Genomic DNA, 16930 nt, shown 5'->3' with positions numbered 1-16930 from the left:
CCACTACCTCCCCCATGAGCTAGAAATGGGCTTAAAACGTTTACAGGTTGAGCTGGTGACTTGAAACCTGCACTCCGGTTTGGGTGGAAATGTGTCCTACTTTGTCCAAAACAAATCAGCAACCCAAACTGGCACATTGAAGGATGAGGCTGTTCAGAAGGAGTCTTCCCAGCTAGGTCACAAAGATGGATTTAATGGAAATTTGCAACATGCTAATATCTTTGGGGGAACAACAGACATTGGTTTCATGACGAGGTTGACTTCCTTTGCGTTTGGATTTAGTTGGCTTTCTTTTAGTCACTTGGGGGATGAACATGACCCTTGGACTTGCAGACATCTTTAGGGTGCACCAAATTTGGGGAGGGAAATTGGGCAGTGCCGGTTTTAGATGGATGGGTGGGGAAATGTAAAGAAAATGCATTTTTTTTTTACAAATAAAACATCACATTAAAAATAAATCACCATGCACAGCGCATAACACATTGATTCATTGAGCTCCTTCTTAAGTTGACCTTCAGGCCAAAGCATTTCTCTGCATTAAGCATGAATTTAATTTTCATGCATTGCTCATTTCCAGCTTGTTTCCCCCCTAACTTGACTGCAAATATAACAAATGCCCCAGAGGGAAAGGAGAATTATTATCTTCTTATCAAGAGAAAATCGTGTTTCTTTGTCTATAAAATAGCAGCTGCTCAAGATACAGGACAGGATCCCTTCTCAGAGTTTCTGCAGGTGCAAAAGCTGTTCCAGATTTTTTAAAAAATGCATTCCCATGTCCTGCGTCAGAGGCTATTGCTGAAGATTACTTCAACTTCAGAAATAGACTTGCAGGGGCTGTGATAAAAAAAAAAAACCAGGGTATAAGGTACTGATACAGAGGTCCTCATGTTGAGTGACCTTTAGGGTGACTGGGTACAAAGGTGGGGCAGGATAGGATGAAGCAGGGCTGGGGAGTCCTTGCCCCTCCTAATGTTGTTGAACAGCTTCCATCATCCCTGACCATGCAGGCTGGGCCTGGTGGCAATTGGGGTCCAACAACACCAGTTTCCCCATCCCTGGGACAGAACGGCAATTGCAAATTGTCATGTAGACAAGAGTGAGTGAATATTCCTACTGAATATCTGGGTTTTTGCACAATGTAAAAGAAGCCCTGTCCTCTTTTATATTTGGCAGTTTTAGTGAAGGTTGCAAGCACTCTTGAACCATTTCGAATCACCTCTGGGAGATGATGGTGGGTACAGATTGAAAGTTGGACTCTACACTGTCTTCCCTCGAGGCTGTACTTGCTTTTAAGTTCCTCTTTATGGGAGTTAGATCGTCATTGACAGTGTACTTGTGTAACAAGGGAGCCAACTTGGGCCCCAGGTTATGGGTACACAGTGCGTGTGATGGCATGACATCACGCTGTGACATGACAAAATGACATCATACTCACCCACTCTCCTTGGAACCTGACTTCCGGTGGTACCAGAAGTCAGGTTCTGAGATCTCAGAAAGACCTCAGAAAGCATCTCCGAGCACTCGGACGTGATTTCCGGTGCTTTGCAAGGCACCAGACATTGTATCAGGGGCCCCGTGGCATGGGTGCTCAGCACCCACAACTATAGATGGCACCCCTGTAGCATAACTAGTCTGTATGGAGGTGTGTCACCTAACACACGACAAGTCCCAGCATGCAATGTCACACTATTTGGGTTAGGAAAAGCCCCCAAGGTGCGCCATGGTTTATGGGCTGCCCATTGGTTTGGACAGCTCCATGGTGAGTAGAAGGCAACAGTTCCTAACATGGGGATGCTAGGGAACTAGGGATTTCTGCATGCTATGCAGCTATTAAAGACCCTACACAGATGCACCTGAAGAACCAATTCAGTGCTTCTGCTGGTACATCCAACTGTGTCCACACAACCTTGACCTTGCTGCCACCCCAACACTGTCCAGGTAAGCTGTAGTGTTGCTGGTCTTAGCAGGACAGCTCTGTCCCACCACACCAGCCACAAGTGGCTATTAGATACCTTCCCCTGCCCTGCAGACTCTACAATTTGCCTCAATCCTCTGCATGTACACCAAAAAGATATATAATAATTTGACCTGCTAAGAAAGCACATTGCCATGCAAATCCTTGGCCTTTAAACATTTAAAAGTTCCCTTGCTCTGGCCAGAAAGCACATTCCATAGCAATGGAGAATTGCATGCTGGGATGTGTAGTCTCTCGATGCTTCAGCTCCAATTTGAAGGAGGACAACCTTGAATGCCTTATACCTTCAGAGAGCCAGAGCTGATAGAGATTTATGCTTTGCAGCCAAATAAAGAAAAATGAGCAATTGGACTGCACTGGAATAGAATGAAATTGAGTAGCTAAGGCAATGGAACAGCACAGCATAGGATAATAAATTAAACCCCCCCCAAAAAAAAAACACACCATCAGTCAGTGTAGACAGTAATGACAATGGTCCAATGATATAAGCCAGCTTCCTTTGCTTCTATTTATTAGTGTGGACATGATTATGATAGTGGTCTTTAGGCGATTTTATTGGTTTGTGTTTGAAAAATACCCTCACAGTAACTGGACGTTGGGATACCAAAAGGCATGAGGGAAGTATATAAGGCACAATAAACAAGGCATTTTTAAAAGCCGAATATAATGGGTACAACCTGCTGCTGTGTGGCCTCTGTTTGTATCACTGAGACTTGTAGAGTTGAGCAGATGGTACAGATTACTTGTTGGAAGATGGCAGCTGGCATACTTGACCAATCCAGAACGCTTGTACAGTCTCCAAACAGGTTGACAGTTCCTGTGCCACCACAATAAGCTCTTGTCCTGCACATGTTTAAATCACTTCCCCAGTGCCCGTACTCTCACTGGATGACTTTGTGGCACCTTCCTGCTAGTTGTGCATTTGCTTATTCATGTGCAAGACAATTCATGAGGTCAGCAGTATATAATGAAGCCGGTGATTTCAGAAATATCCAAGTCTGGCTCAACATCCATCCTATAAATGATGAACAGTCAATGGGATGCTAACTTCTGTCTTTTGTAGACGATCAACCGTAGAAATCTGTAGGAAGAGTAAGGTCAAGGCTATACCAGCGTGACTCTCTAGATGTTGTTGGACTGCAACTCACATCAGCCCCAGCTTAGTGTGGCCAGTGGTCAGGGATGATGGGAGCTGGGAGTCCAGCAATATCTGAGGGCCACAAGTTGCCAGCCTCCAAGTAGGCATTACAAACAGTGCCTCTTCCATGCCAAACACACAGGGGGGAAATGGGTATCTGGTCTGATGCATTGTAAACAAAATATATTTTTGGTAAGTTAGCTAATATATAGTCATGGTGTGATAAATTAGTAAAAAGAAGTGAAGAGCATGCACGAGACAAAATTAAGCACCTTTAAGCTCCTCTGATTTCACTGGGAGAGAGCCAGGCATATTTTTAAGGCTGCAGTCCTATGTGCCACTTACCTGGGAGTAAGCCCCATTGACTACACTTGCTTCTGAGTAAATTTGCATAGGGTTGTGTTGCGCCTCTTCTGTTGATTTCAGTGAGTTGTAAAGGTGCTTAACTTTGCCTGGATCAGTGCCCTTTAATCTTGTTGCAGAAGCAGCCTTTTTTAAATAGCCATTTCAGAAAAGTGGATTAATATGGTTGCAATGATATTGAGAAGGCCTAGCAATCTAATTTTTAGCCTTCGTTTTGATTCCCACTAAGCCTTTTAATTATTCTAAATTATTTCTCCTTTAGTCTGTAGTGAGTTTGTTCAATAAATAACGTAAGTAGCCTTAGCAATGTATGATAAGACCCTGTCTGATATACAACGGGTGATGCTTGCTTAGCCCTTAGATTTCAAAGTAACCATGTTAACAAGAGAGTGTTTGTATTCAGAAAATAAGATGTTTCCTTCCCCTAAATTAAAAACACACACAAACTACCATTCTCATAAGCTCACAAACATGCTGCAGCCCATCGACAATATATTATTTTAAAGCTTTTCCAAACGTAGTTTAGCTAACATTTTAGAAATATTATATTATTTCTAAATCCATGTGCCTGTTGAAATCTCATTATCTCAGATGATACTGACGGAATGTCATGAAACAGTATCATGTAATACATACAGACATTATTTTGATGCAATAAACATGTGATTTTTAAGGCTCTCTTAACAAACACACATGTTTATTCTTTGCTAAAACATGTTTCTAGAAGTGCCACACCTATTTTTTGCAAGTATTTCCTCCTTGGTTTCCAATAAAGATGTTCAAAATGTTTTCCCAATATTATCCTTTTCTTATATAAAATAATAATAATAATAATAATAATAATAATAATACACACATATATTTCAGACAATCTGATGCTGCCGCCGTTGCACTGTTTTTCTCCTTCCATAGCAAATTGCATCTAATTTTGCAGAACTGTGAAACATGGGTGTGCCACTGAAACATGCATTTTTATATTTTTGCTCCTTATGAACCAGATAACACATGAGATGCAATGGAAAATTTCCCCACAAGTAGCAATTTCTGAATTGTATTTTTTCCCCAAGCATGGAAGTGAACTGTTGCTAGATTTTGCAAGATGCACTAGTTATTGGTAGAGATTGCATCTCATGTGGGATGTATCTGGAGTTTTATTATTTGTTTTATAGTGTCATTTCAATGTAATGTGCTGTTCTTTGTGTCTTTGTTGTCTCTTTTTTTTCTTTGTCCCCCCAACAGCATTTTGTCCCGCACAGGGAAGAAGGAGAACCAAGATGCCTCCAATTTGACAGTGCCCATGACCATGTGTCTTTTTCCTGTGCCATTCCCACTCACCCCATCTCTAAGACCACAGGTCAGTTCCATCAACCCTACTGTTACTCGCTCCCTCCTTTACAGCGTCCTGCGAGATGCTCCCACTGAACGCGGCCAGCAAAGTCGTGATGCTCAGTTATCAGACTACCCTTCATTGGACTATCAAGGACTATACGTGACATTGGTGACTCTGCTGGATCTAGTTCCTTTGCTACAACATGGTCAGCATGGTAAGTGGAACTTTTGAAACCTTACAGACAGCTTGGGGGCATAGCATCAACACTAGGCTTGTATGAATGAGAAAAAACAGCTTTCAAAAATAGGCTTGAATTGGCATGGATCCAAATTTTGAATCTTGTTATCTGTACTATAGATACACCATTATCTACACTGGGCTTATGTCAATAAGAAAACCTTAAATCGGCAGATATCTAGATGTTTTATGTTTTGCAAATTTGATGGATCCAAGGACAGTTATAATGTATTGGTGTAGAGATATGTATCTAAAAATGATGTTTTAGATTCTAAAGGCACTCTACTCTTCTCTGCAAGTGCTTTAGGAATGGAGTCTTGCTGTGTTTATTTATTAATATAATTTATTAAATTCATATACAGTCATCCCTTGGTTGACGAACACCTTGCGACTCGAATGTTTTGGCCGAATGCCGCAAACCTGGAAGTGAGTGTTCCAGTTTGCAAACGTTCTTTGGAACCCGAATGTCCAACATGGCTTCTGCAGCTTCCGATTGGCTGCAGGAGCTTTCTGCAGCCAATTGGAAGCTGCGCCTTGGTTTCTGAACATTTTGGAAGTTGAACAGACTTCTGGAAAGGATTCTGTTTGACTTCCGAGGTATGACTATACCACCCTTCAAGATCTCAGGGCAGTCCACAAGTGTTGTGGGATCCAGACGTGTTATGGGGGTCAGTCTTGCCTTAACCTACTCCCACTCACCCAAAATCTCACATAGGACACTGCCTTCTCCTGAGTTCAAATCATTGATCCATCTAGCTCAGTATTTCTTTCACTGGATTTCAGACAGGAGTCCTAACTGGAGGCACCAGAGATCAAACCTGGGACTTTCTGCATCCAAAGCAGATGTTTTTTTCCAATGAGCTATGGCCCTTCCCCAAGCTTTCCTCATCCATTCTGCCATTCTGCCAGCCATTTTAGGCTGGCTGATTTCATTCATTCTCTCTCACACAAATATACACAACGCCCCATTGGCTTCTCTCTGCTTGATGGCTCGCTGCTGTGAATGAACAGATTGGCCCAGCTGTGCAGCATTGTGTCTGCACTGGAACAAGTGTTTTCCTTGTGGTGTTGGATTTACAAAGGCTTCCCCAGCCATCTAAGCCATTGCTTGACATTGCAGTTAACAGGGAATCAACACGCAAAGCAGCCCCTTTTTTATAGACGTTCTTGCCCCTCTTTCCTTGCAAATTCTGCCATGCTTCACTTTCAACCAGAAGGTGCAGTTGGCCCTTATTTCCTGTATAGATCTATTGTGTCAAGCCTCCCACAGCTTTAATGACTTCTGATTTCTGATAGCTGTGGGACAGGATAAGGTCCAAAGTTTGGAGGGACCAGTCTGGGTACTGGAAACTTGTGTTCCGAGCGTAAGCACTCAGCTCCCCCTAAAATGCCTTCGCTGCACTCCCTCACCCTTAGTGGCAGAGAACATGTTTTGCAAGCTCAAAGTCCCAGGTTCGGTCCTCAGGATCTCTAGGTAGCAGCTGCTGTGCAGTGCCTGAGGCACTGGAGACAAACCACCTGGCAGGGTAGACAATACTGGCTTATGTGAACCCATGGCTCAGTTTGGCGCAGCTCCATGTGTTCAGAGACAGGCTGCACCCACAGCATACATTTAAAGCACCGTTATACAGCTTTAACCAGTTGTAGCTTCTCCCAAAGAATCCTGGGAACTGTAGGTTCTTAAGAGTGCTGAGTGACCAAGAGGCTCCTGTTTCCCTCACGGAGCTACAGTCCTCACAGTGGTTTAGCAATCAAGCTCTCTTTTCAGGGAATTGTAGCTCTGTGAGGAGAAAGTAACTCTCAGCATCCTTGGCAAAATTTACCCAGGATTCTTTGGGAGAAGCCATGGCTGTTTAAGGGGATGTAAAAGTGCTTTAATGATGCGTATGTGTTCCCTTTTGCTTGACTAGTTTCAGCACTGTCCTTGGGAGAAGCCATCTGCTGTAGAGACAGGAGGCTTAAGAAAGGCATTTACTTGAGGAAATAGGTATCTGCCAGAAAGTTCCTCTGGAAGTTTAGTCGGAAGCTCATTTCTCATAACTTGAAGCCATTGGTTTGAGTTCCATTTTCCATGTGACAGCCCTTTAGATATTGGAAGATGGCTGTCTCCTCTCAATCTCCTCTTTATCACGCTAAACATATCCAGCTCCTTTAAGCACTTCTCATAAGGCTTGGTTTCCAGACCCTTGATCGTTTTGGTCACATTTCTCTGCTTGTCAATATCCTTTTTAAATTGTGGTGCCCAGAATTGGACATTGTATTCCAGGTGTGGTCTAACCAAGGCAGAATAGAGCAGTACTATTACTTCTCTTGATCTGGACACTAAATTTCTATTGATGTTTTTTTGCTGCTGAATCACACTGTTGACTCATATTAAGCTTGTGGTCTACTAAGAGCCCTATATCGTTTTCACATGTATTACTGCCAAGCCAGAGTTCCCCCAACCTATATTTGTGCATCTGGTCTTTTCTGCCTAAGCGGAGAACCTTATATTTGTCCCTACTGAAATTCATTTTGTTGGTTTTGGTCCAGTTCTCCAATCTTTTAAGGTAATCTTGAATTCGGATTCTGTCCTCAGCCACCTTTGCTACTTCTCCCATGTTGGTGTAATCTGCAAATTTGATAAGCACCCCCTTAATAGCGTCATCCAAGTTGTTTACAGTGAAGTTGAACAACAGTGGGTCCTGAGGAACCCCACTTTTGACTGTCATTGCATGAAGTCTGGAAAGCAATTGAACCACCATGCTTAGAGATACTACCTTTGACAAGCAACCATGTGGGGCGGGGAATGATATTGTAGCTAAGAGAATGTTGTAATTATAGTAATACATACAGTGTGTTAAATATAGTGACGTATCTTTTAATAGCTTTTTGCATTGCGACAGATCACTCTGTGATGGATAGCATTGGTCAAAAGTGTTTCTGCTGTAGATTTTGTATTCCTTGATTATGTATACTGAGGTTGCAGGTCTGTGCTTCTCTATTTAGGACACTAATAATACCAAAATCATTGGAGTAAATCAGCAAAACTGTTATGTTCAATTGCATTCACAGTCCCTTTGGGATCCTCTCATTCAGAAATTCTGGCAGAAGGAGCAGTAATTTGATTTTGCCTTAAAAGTTCGGGAGTGATCCAGCCAAAAGGAGATCATTTCAAGTCCTAGTTTGGTTTCAATTGCATTAAGTGTCCCATTGAAATGTAACTTGGAAGTGCTTTTAACTTTGGAAATTTTACGCACCCTGGAGTGCTATAGCTCAGTGGCAGATCATCTGCCTTGCATGCAAAAGACCCCAAATACAATCCCAGGCACCTCCAGGTAAGGCTGGGCAGACCCCTATCTGAAACCCCACAGAGTTACTGCCAGTCAGGGTCAACACTATTGAACTAGACCAGGCTTCCTCAACCTCGGCCCTCCAGATATTTTTGGCCTACAACTCCCATGATCCCTAGCTAGCAGGACTAGTGGTCAGGGATGCTGGGAACTGTAGTCTCAAAAACATTTGGAGAGCCGAGGTTGAGGAAGCCTGAACTAGATGGACCAATGGCCTGACTCACGGGGAGCTTCCTGTTTTCCTAAAATCCAGACAAACAGTCACCACTGGTGCCTAATGAACTGGGCTTCATACTTGGCTTGTTGCTGAAGAGGCCAGGAAGCTGGTTCTTCACTTTTTCTAAATGTGTTGGACCAGGTCGTGCCTTCCTCCTCTCACTCACTTCCATCCTTTCCTTGTTCTCCTTTCTCCTTCATCCATACTGCATTTTCAGTGCAGTTTGGCTTCTGGTGGCCTCAAGATGATGGTCTAGCAGCAGAGGCGGACCTCCATCCACCTCCTGCTCCTTATAGTCCCTCCTCACTCTACCAGATCCCATCAGCAGCTGCTAGGAACTACCCAAGGCCTTGACAAATGGCACTACCCAAAGTGGGCATATGGGCACTCAGGGTGGCTCAGCCCTGGGCAGAGCAGCCGTTGGGTCAAGCATTGTTTTGAAAGGACTAGACAGTTTCCTCCAACTTCTGTTGTAAGCTCCCCTCCCTCTCTTGCCTCCCAGTTCTCCCTGTGATCCAGAAGGACTCCTTTGGTCATCAGTGACCTTGATTGGATCTATCACAGAAGGCTATAAAGCATTTACCCCCACCTGATACCCCACCTGCAGATGTTTTGGAGGGGGACCAGGTGGTGTGGGAAGGTAGATATAATATGTAGGGCACCTTCTCCCGCTTTGATGGTGGCCATGCATTCACTGTTGTCTGTTTTCTCTTCCTCTTGGCAGATCTCGGACAGTCCATTTTTTACACAACCACGTGCTTGCTCCCGTTTCTCAACGACGACATCTTGAGCACTTTACCATATACCATGATCTCCACATTAGCCACGTTCCCGCCCTTTCTGCACAAAGACATCGTTGAGTATCTCAGCACCTCGTTCTTGCCCATGGCTATATGTAAGTGAATTCCGAAAGAAAAGGGTGGTGGAAAAACACTGGCATTTCCCATAGCGACGTGAGTGTACTGTATAGGATTAACCGGCCTGTAGAAACAACCCCAAGGCATCTCCTTGTCCTACATAAAAATATTGTGTATAGATTTTATAGTTACGATGCTCCCAGTGGAATTCAATGTTGTGCTATTACAAATGTTTTGTATCAGCCTGGCAGATGGAACAATCCCCCTTCCCTTTCTCTTCCTCTTCTGGGGGTTGTCTTGATTCCCCCTGAGCCAATTTCAGGTGGTTTATGGTGTGTTTGAGGGAACAAAAGACCTTATGCAGGGCTTTCACTGACAGGCTTTGTTAGGTGAGTGGTGGAATATGCAATTTTGCAAAAAAAGCGGCATTCTGCACCAAAGCCTATGGAAGGATGGCTTTGGGAAATTGAAAATGCTATTGTACCAAAGCCTGTCAAGAGCTCCTTACTGACTTGAATGTTCTGGGCCTTCCTATGGATATGCCACTGATTCAGGAGCTTTATCGGCGCAAAACAACTCTCATACCAAGGTCTCCTTTATTTATTTATCTGTAAAAGTATCTGTACACTACCTATTAGATGACAATGTGCAAGTTAAAACAATAAAAGCAGACAGAGTAAAATCAGAGTAATATAAATAAAATACGAATGGTAACCCCAGATCCAGAAAGGGTGTAGTGCACAGGTATGTTTTTCATAACAAGTGCCAAAGTATCATCTTGGAACTTGTCAGAGTTCTGAGGGGGCTACCACAGAGAAGGCCCTACCCCTGGTTGTCATACCCAGGATACATGGCAGTTCATAAAATACAATGGTTTGTGTCTTAAGTTAGTCATACTCAGTGTAAACCCTTTGAAATTTCACGTACAACCCGGTATTTTTAAGACTCAGAGCGGTGCTGATTTGCTGTTAATGTGTAGAAAAGGTAACTCCGGAAAGGCATCAGAATTCACTTTCTATTTACTACATCAGTATTCTGAGGAAATTCTGTTTGTGGTACTGCACCTACAGAAAATCATAGGGTGTGTGCGTGACCTGAAAACAGACATTTTTCAGAATACTCTTCCCTGTGCCATACACGAAGCAGCAAACAGCAGTTGCTTAAGATGTCTGGTTCAGATGGGCTCTCCCTGACCCATTAGACTGGACCCTGTTTTATCTGCTTAAATCCCCTGAATTTTTGTTTCATTTGCTTTTATATGCAATTGGGTGTTTTCATAATGCTGTTTTGTTGGTTTTTGGATGTATTTTTGTTTCAATAACTTTTAAAATATTGTATACAACATTGAGAATAGAATATTAAGTAGTTTATAAATGCTTTTCAATCTGTCACTGAATCAGTACGCTAATAATAGTGGAATACTACATTTTCTGCCCTCTCTTGGCTCTATGTCTACATTTTCCTCTTACTTATGGAATAGTTCTCGAAAAAACAACAACAATAGTCAACATTAACTCGTGCATGTAAGATGATGGGAAGAGGTATTTTATTTTTCTTCTCTGCCCATTATGCATCTACCTTTCTATTTGTATTATGCTTGGTGGATTAAAACATACCTATTTACCCTGGCCTTTGAACCTGGCACTTGTGTTTTCAGGGCGCACCCTATTTCCAGGACTGTAATTATAATTATAATTATAATGCATCTTGATTGATATTTATCTTTGAACACAATATCTGTTTTATTTCTTTCCTCTTAGTTCTGCTTTTGATGCCTTTATGTGTTTTGTATTTTCAATAATACACCATTGGAGCATGCCTATTTCAGAATTTCACAGTGCAATCATATTCAAGTCTACTCAGAAGCAAAAACAAACAACCAGAACTTCCAGGACAGCAAAATATAGGGTCACAGTCTTAATTTTTACAAGCAGAATACATCACAACCATTTTCTGGGTCAGTTTTAGAGTATGTGTGGAGTCTGATGAAGAATGCTATCTGAGATACAATGCCGTTTTAGCAAATATAAAATCATGAGCTGCTCATGATTAGGTTAGCTCATATGTTGAGTCCCCGCCTCCTTTGATATGCAGAACTGCTTTCTATGGCCACATTGCCAAAGCCTCTCTAGCTCACAGCACTTGGAAAAGGCAAGTTCCAGTTTATTTTGCGTTTTATGGAGATGATCCCCAGAAGTGAAAGACTAGTGGATGCTCAATTAATATCCAAACACTATTGGTTTTTACAATTAGTGTTTCACATTCCAGAAGCTCTTTTGACTGCGCTTGCTCTCCAAGACATCCCTGTACTGAAGATTTTATCTGAAAATATTCAAACCAGCTGGAAATTTCTGCAGTGCAGCTGCTTTCTGAAATCATTGATTCCCGAGTCACAATATCTTTAAACCTAAATAAGTTATTGCGTGTTGAGTCCCACAATGCCACCCCCCAAAAAAATTCACACTTCACACATCAATTTTTGTTTAAGGTTTTTGGCATAATTTTGGCCACAACTTTATTCAAAATACAAAAAATGTGAGTGGTTGCTTAGGCATTGGTTATGACTATCTGTCCTTGCCCTCAGGGACAGAGCTGGCCTTCCGGACACCAACGGAAGCCAGCGTGGGAAACAAGTATTAGGTGAGAAAATGAAGCTGGGCATCAGTCCCTCACTTCTCACCCTCATGTTCCTGTGGGGCTTGCACGGCCCAAGTCCGATGCCAGGGACAAGGACGAAAAGAATGGCAAGCCCCTGGATTCCTTTAACGGAATTCCCTTTCTGCACCATTTGGAGGGGTAGGCACTTACCCCTCCAAGCACCAATTTAACCAATGCCTAACCGCCAACCTTACAAGTTGTGACGATTTGCTACGCAGTAGGCAAAAACCAAATGGCACCAGCCAATCAGCCAGATGGCAAAATTCCTACCAGGCCCCCGCTCCAAGCCGGACGACCCCATGACAGGCATAGCAAGGTCAAGCGATCAAGAAAAAACCACCCTATTAAAGGGAGGGAGGGCGGGTGATCCGGTGCAAAATGGCCAAGAGGACGTCCAACGTCTGGCCCCTGTATTTAAAGACTCTGACCCCTCCTCCAAATTGGCATCAATCAAAACTCCCCAGCAACCCAATTTTAACCACTTAAAGGCTTGGGTTCCTCACCAAATCTGCCCAGTAACAGCAGGGTGGCTTGTTCCCCCAACCGCAACACGTGCTCTCTGTTAGGGAGAACACGCTTTGTTATTCCACATTTGAAAATCCATCCTCTTGCTTCCACATTTGAAAATCCATCCTCTTGCTTCCTTTTATCCTGTCTGTTAACGATTCAGGTAGCGATCTTTTATATCGATCCCAGATCTTTATCAAAGCTTTTTATTACTCCAAAGTAATTTATATAGTGGGATGCCTATAATATTTTGCTCCAGTTTTGAAATATCTGAACATTATTCTATTGTCTGATCTGCTAACCAGTTAATACAATTTGTAATATACAACAAAGTTAAGTTTGGAACCTGAAGCCTCTTTCCTTATCATCAGCCTTTTTTCTTTTCTTTTTTGCTTTTAATCTTGCTTTTTTCTTTTTTGGTTATTCCAAATGAATTTCAATGAGTGTTGTTGCCAAGTGTTCAGCTACTGTGGTGATGATGCAGGAAGTTGTACAGCTCATGACAGCCGCAATCCTATATGATAGCCATCTTCAAATATCACAAGGGCTGTCATATGGAAGATGGAGCAAGCTTGTTTCCTCCTGCTCTGAAGGGTAGGATCCGAACCAATGGCTTCAAGTTACAAGGAAGGAGATTCTGACTAAAGATACGGAAGAACATTCTGACAGCAAGAGCTGTTCGACAGTGAAATGGTCTCCCTCGAGAGGTTGTGGACTCTCCATCCTTGGAGGTTTTTAAGCAGAGGTTGGATGGCCATCTGTCATGGATGCTTTAGCTGAGATTCCTGCATTGTGGGAAGTTGGACCAGATAACCCTTGGGGTCCCTTCCAACTCTACAATTCTCTGATTCTGTGATTCCTTTTGTTGGCCCTGAATCGCCCAACGTTCGTAGCAAGTCTCATTTAGGTGGACGGATCTGCATCATTGCTCGTCCTCATGATGTGATAATCGGCTTAGTGTTTTGTACAAACCAGGCAAATGTGAGTCAGGGAGGAGTCTTTGGCTATGCAGTGGTACCTCAGGTTACAGACGCTTCAGGTTACAGACGCTTCAGGTTACAGACTCCGCTAACCCAGAAATAGTACCTCGGGTTAAGAACTTTGCTTCAGGATGAGAACAGAAATCGTGCTCCGGCGGCACGGCGGCAGCAGGAGGCCCCATTAGCTAAAGTGGTGCTTCAGGTTAAGAATAGTTTCAGGTTAAGAACAGACCTCCAGAATGAATTAAGTTCTTAACCCTAGGTACCACTGTACAAACTATGCAGAAAAGAAGAGCTCTAGAATACTGCAGTAAGTTATATTGGGATAACCTTCCAGAAGATATCATGCTTGTAGTGTCAGTTTAACTGAATAGTTAGAAATTCGATATTTGGATGAATTGCTTAGAATAATAGGCAAATTTGCATTGCTCGCTACTAACACCTTGTTTGTTCTCTTTGAAGTGGGCTCCTCAAGAAGAGAAGGTGTACCTGCTCATGTTAATCTTTCTGCATCTTCAATGCTAATGATCGCAATGCAGTATACATCCAACCCTGGTATGTACTGGTTTTTCTGACTGTTTGTTCACCTGTCATTCTTCCTGGACATAAATCACATAACGTTTAAAACATGGAAATGGTGAAAAAGGTTTTTTGAGCAGAGCTACTGGAAAGCTACTGGGACGCGGGTGGCACTGTGTGTTAAACCACAGAGCCTAGGACTTGCCAATCAGAAGGTTGGCGGTTTGAATCCCCGCAACAGGGTGAGCTCCCGTTGTTTGGTCCCAGCTCCTGCCAATCTAGCAGTTCGAAAGCACGTCAAAGTGCAAGTAGATAAATAGGTACAGCTCCAGCGGGAAGGTAAATAGCGTTTCCGTGCGCTGCTCTGGTTCGCCAGAAGCGGCTTAGTCATGCTGGCCACATGACCCGGAAGCTGTACACCGGCTCCCTCGTCCAATAAAGCAAGATGAGCACCGCAACCCCACGACTGGATCTAATGGTCAGGGGTCCCTTTACTACTGGAAAGCTAACACTCCATGAATTGCTTCTCAACCAGTTCTTAATCCCTCTTGCTGTGTTCTTATTTTGCAAAAGAACTGAAAACAGCCCCATGAGAATGTCTGAGTCTAGTGCCGGAAGCAGCTATTTTGGTGATAATTAATTTCACAGTGTTGCAAAAGTACATTTGGATCCCAGTGTTGGAGACTTTGAACCAGTTCTATAAGTTCTATTTTAAGACCAGAAAATTAAACAGCATCAGATTTTTTTTTAACTAAACAAAACCCCACAACTGCCTTAGTGATAATTAAGGAACACTGAAGTTTCACATTAAATTTAGAGACGAATGTGTTGATTGCTTCATATTCTGCACTTTGGTAAGTTTCCTAATGAAGCCTCCTTATAGAAGGGCAAATTATGCCTCCTACAGTCTCATAAGTTGATTGCAATTAGAAAGATAGGAGCAGTCATGCTGGATCTGATAAATATATTCAGTTATTCTGTGTGAGGTATATCTGCCACCTTTTAAAAAAACCAACACTGTACCAAGCAAATAACAGCAGTTGAACCTATCTCTCTTGTGGCATAGATACACTGTGCACTCATGCATGGGCTTCACCTGTTGACTTTTTCCTTGTGGCACACCTATTATGGCACTGCTATTGTTAAAAAGATACCAGCACCAATCCTTCAAAAGAAGTTTCAAAATATTTAGGAAATGAGTTGGCCAAGCTTCCTAATACTCTGTTCTTAAGGTTTTTATTTTCCTTTTAAGATGGGTTGGATTCAGACTTAGCTGAATTTAGGGCACTGTTTTACAATGGTTCCAGTCCTACCTACATGTTTGCATCCACAGAGGGGAACACTGGCAGAATTCTCTTTGGCCCCAAAATCCAGACACAATAAGTTGTTGGGAAGACTTCAAAAATCCAGACATTTGGCCAATTTCCCAAATTTCCTCTGGACACTAAGTCCATCATGCCAGATGTATGGCAACCCTGATTTATTTAACATCTATATGAAGGAATTGGGTGCAGATATTAGGAGGTGTTTTTTTTTTGAGGGGGGGGGGAAGTGCCATCAGTATGCTGATGACACCCTGCTCTGTTTCTCCACAACATCTGAGTCAGGTGTGGGTGTCCAAGCTGTGGCTGCCAATTTGTTACTGAGCCAAGTTCAAAATGTTATTACCAGTGTTTAAAGCCCGAAACCACTTGGGACCAGTGTATTTAAAGGACTGCCTCAACTTTTGTACCTCCATCTGATTTTTATAATCTGCAACTGAGGCACATGTGATGGGTTTGTGGTTACATCGTGTCTTCATGAATCAGAAATGGAGCATTCAGTGTGGCGCTCCTGAGATTTCTTTGACCACTGAGGTTAGGCTGGCTGCACCATCTGAAAACCCAGTTGTTTCAACAAATCTTCTCTTGAAGGTTACCCATATTGTATTTCTGTGAACGTAGGTGAACATACTGCTTTTTGTTACCTATTTGTTATAATTTTGGCTGTGTTATGTGTATCAACTTTAAATTTAGTAGTCTGTACACAGCTTAGATGCTTTTAGATATTTTAAAATACTTTTTCGCTTTATTTTCATTGTATTGTTTTACCACTTCAGAGTTTGCCACCCCAGGCTCCTTCTGGGAGGTCAACAGTGGCATCAAAATAAACAGACAAACAATATATCTTATATGATTGTGATGTACAAAAAAGTGGAACGAATTATAATAAAGAAAGTAAGGTATCATATACATCTTTTACTAAACTTACGAGTTATAGAATATCTGTACTGCAAACTTTCTTTAAAATCACATTTCCTCAGTTGTTTTCAAAGCAGTGTACACACAAAGCAGTCAAGGAAACAGCTAAAACCCATTTCAGTGGTTCAGCGCTAAGCATGACCAAGTCTGGATCTAACCCAGTAAGTTTTCTGCATACAGGCATGCTGAGTCACGGGGAGCACATTCACACATGCATTCTCCCACGTGGGTTCTGATACAGGCTCATGAGGACTGTATCATGTGAGCTTGATGAACATTTGAATTGACTTCCTGAATCCATGTAAGGGATGCTGATTGGAATGTGGTGGAGGCTCTCTTTCAATGGAGGTTTTTAAACAGACGTTGGATGGCCGTTTGTCAGGGATTCTTCAGCTGTGATTCCTGCATTGCAGGGAATTGGACAATTCCATGATCACCCTAACCAGACGTAGAAACTGCTATTGCTACCCATTTGCTATGCAGGCTTTGAACTGGCAGCTATGAATTAAGACAATCAGAATGCTACAAAGCAATTTTGTTCCTTCATTTCGTATTTCAATGAGTCTGCTTTTTCTCT

General features: G+C 42.5%; 1 protein-coding gene across 7 annotated transcripts in view; it reads left to right on the top strand.

Moving 5' to 3' along the window:
- The window catches only part of UNC79 (unc-79 homolog, NALCN channel complex subunit), a 124521-nt gene that overhangs the window by 10491 nt on the left and 97100 nt on the right, over nt 1-16930 (top strand). For 5 of the 7 annotated variants that reach the window (XM_079947649.1, XM_079947646.1, XM_079947647.1 and 2 more), the window contains exons 3-5: nt 4716-5020; nt 9317-9487; nt 14057-14149. In XM_079947649.1, the coding sequence (XP_079803775.1) occupies nt 4716-5020; nt 9317-9487; nt 14057-14149 (569 nt within the window). Of the gene's footprint in view, nt 1-4715; nt 5021-9316; nt 9488-14056; nt 14150-16930 lie in introns of those variants that run through there. The other 2 variants (XM_079947648.1, XM_079947650.1) reach the window with 2 other exon arrangements.

This window comes from Podarcis cretensis (assembly GCF_951804945.1).
Source record: "Podarcis cretensis genome assembly, chromosome: 1".
NCBI classification, from domain to species: domain Eukaryota; kingdom Metazoa; phylum Chordata; class Lepidosauria; order Squamata; family Lacertidae; genus Podarcis; species Podarcis cretensis.
Note: the sequence above shows the minus strand (reverse complement) of the source record. Positions and strands in the feature narration are given on the sequence as shown.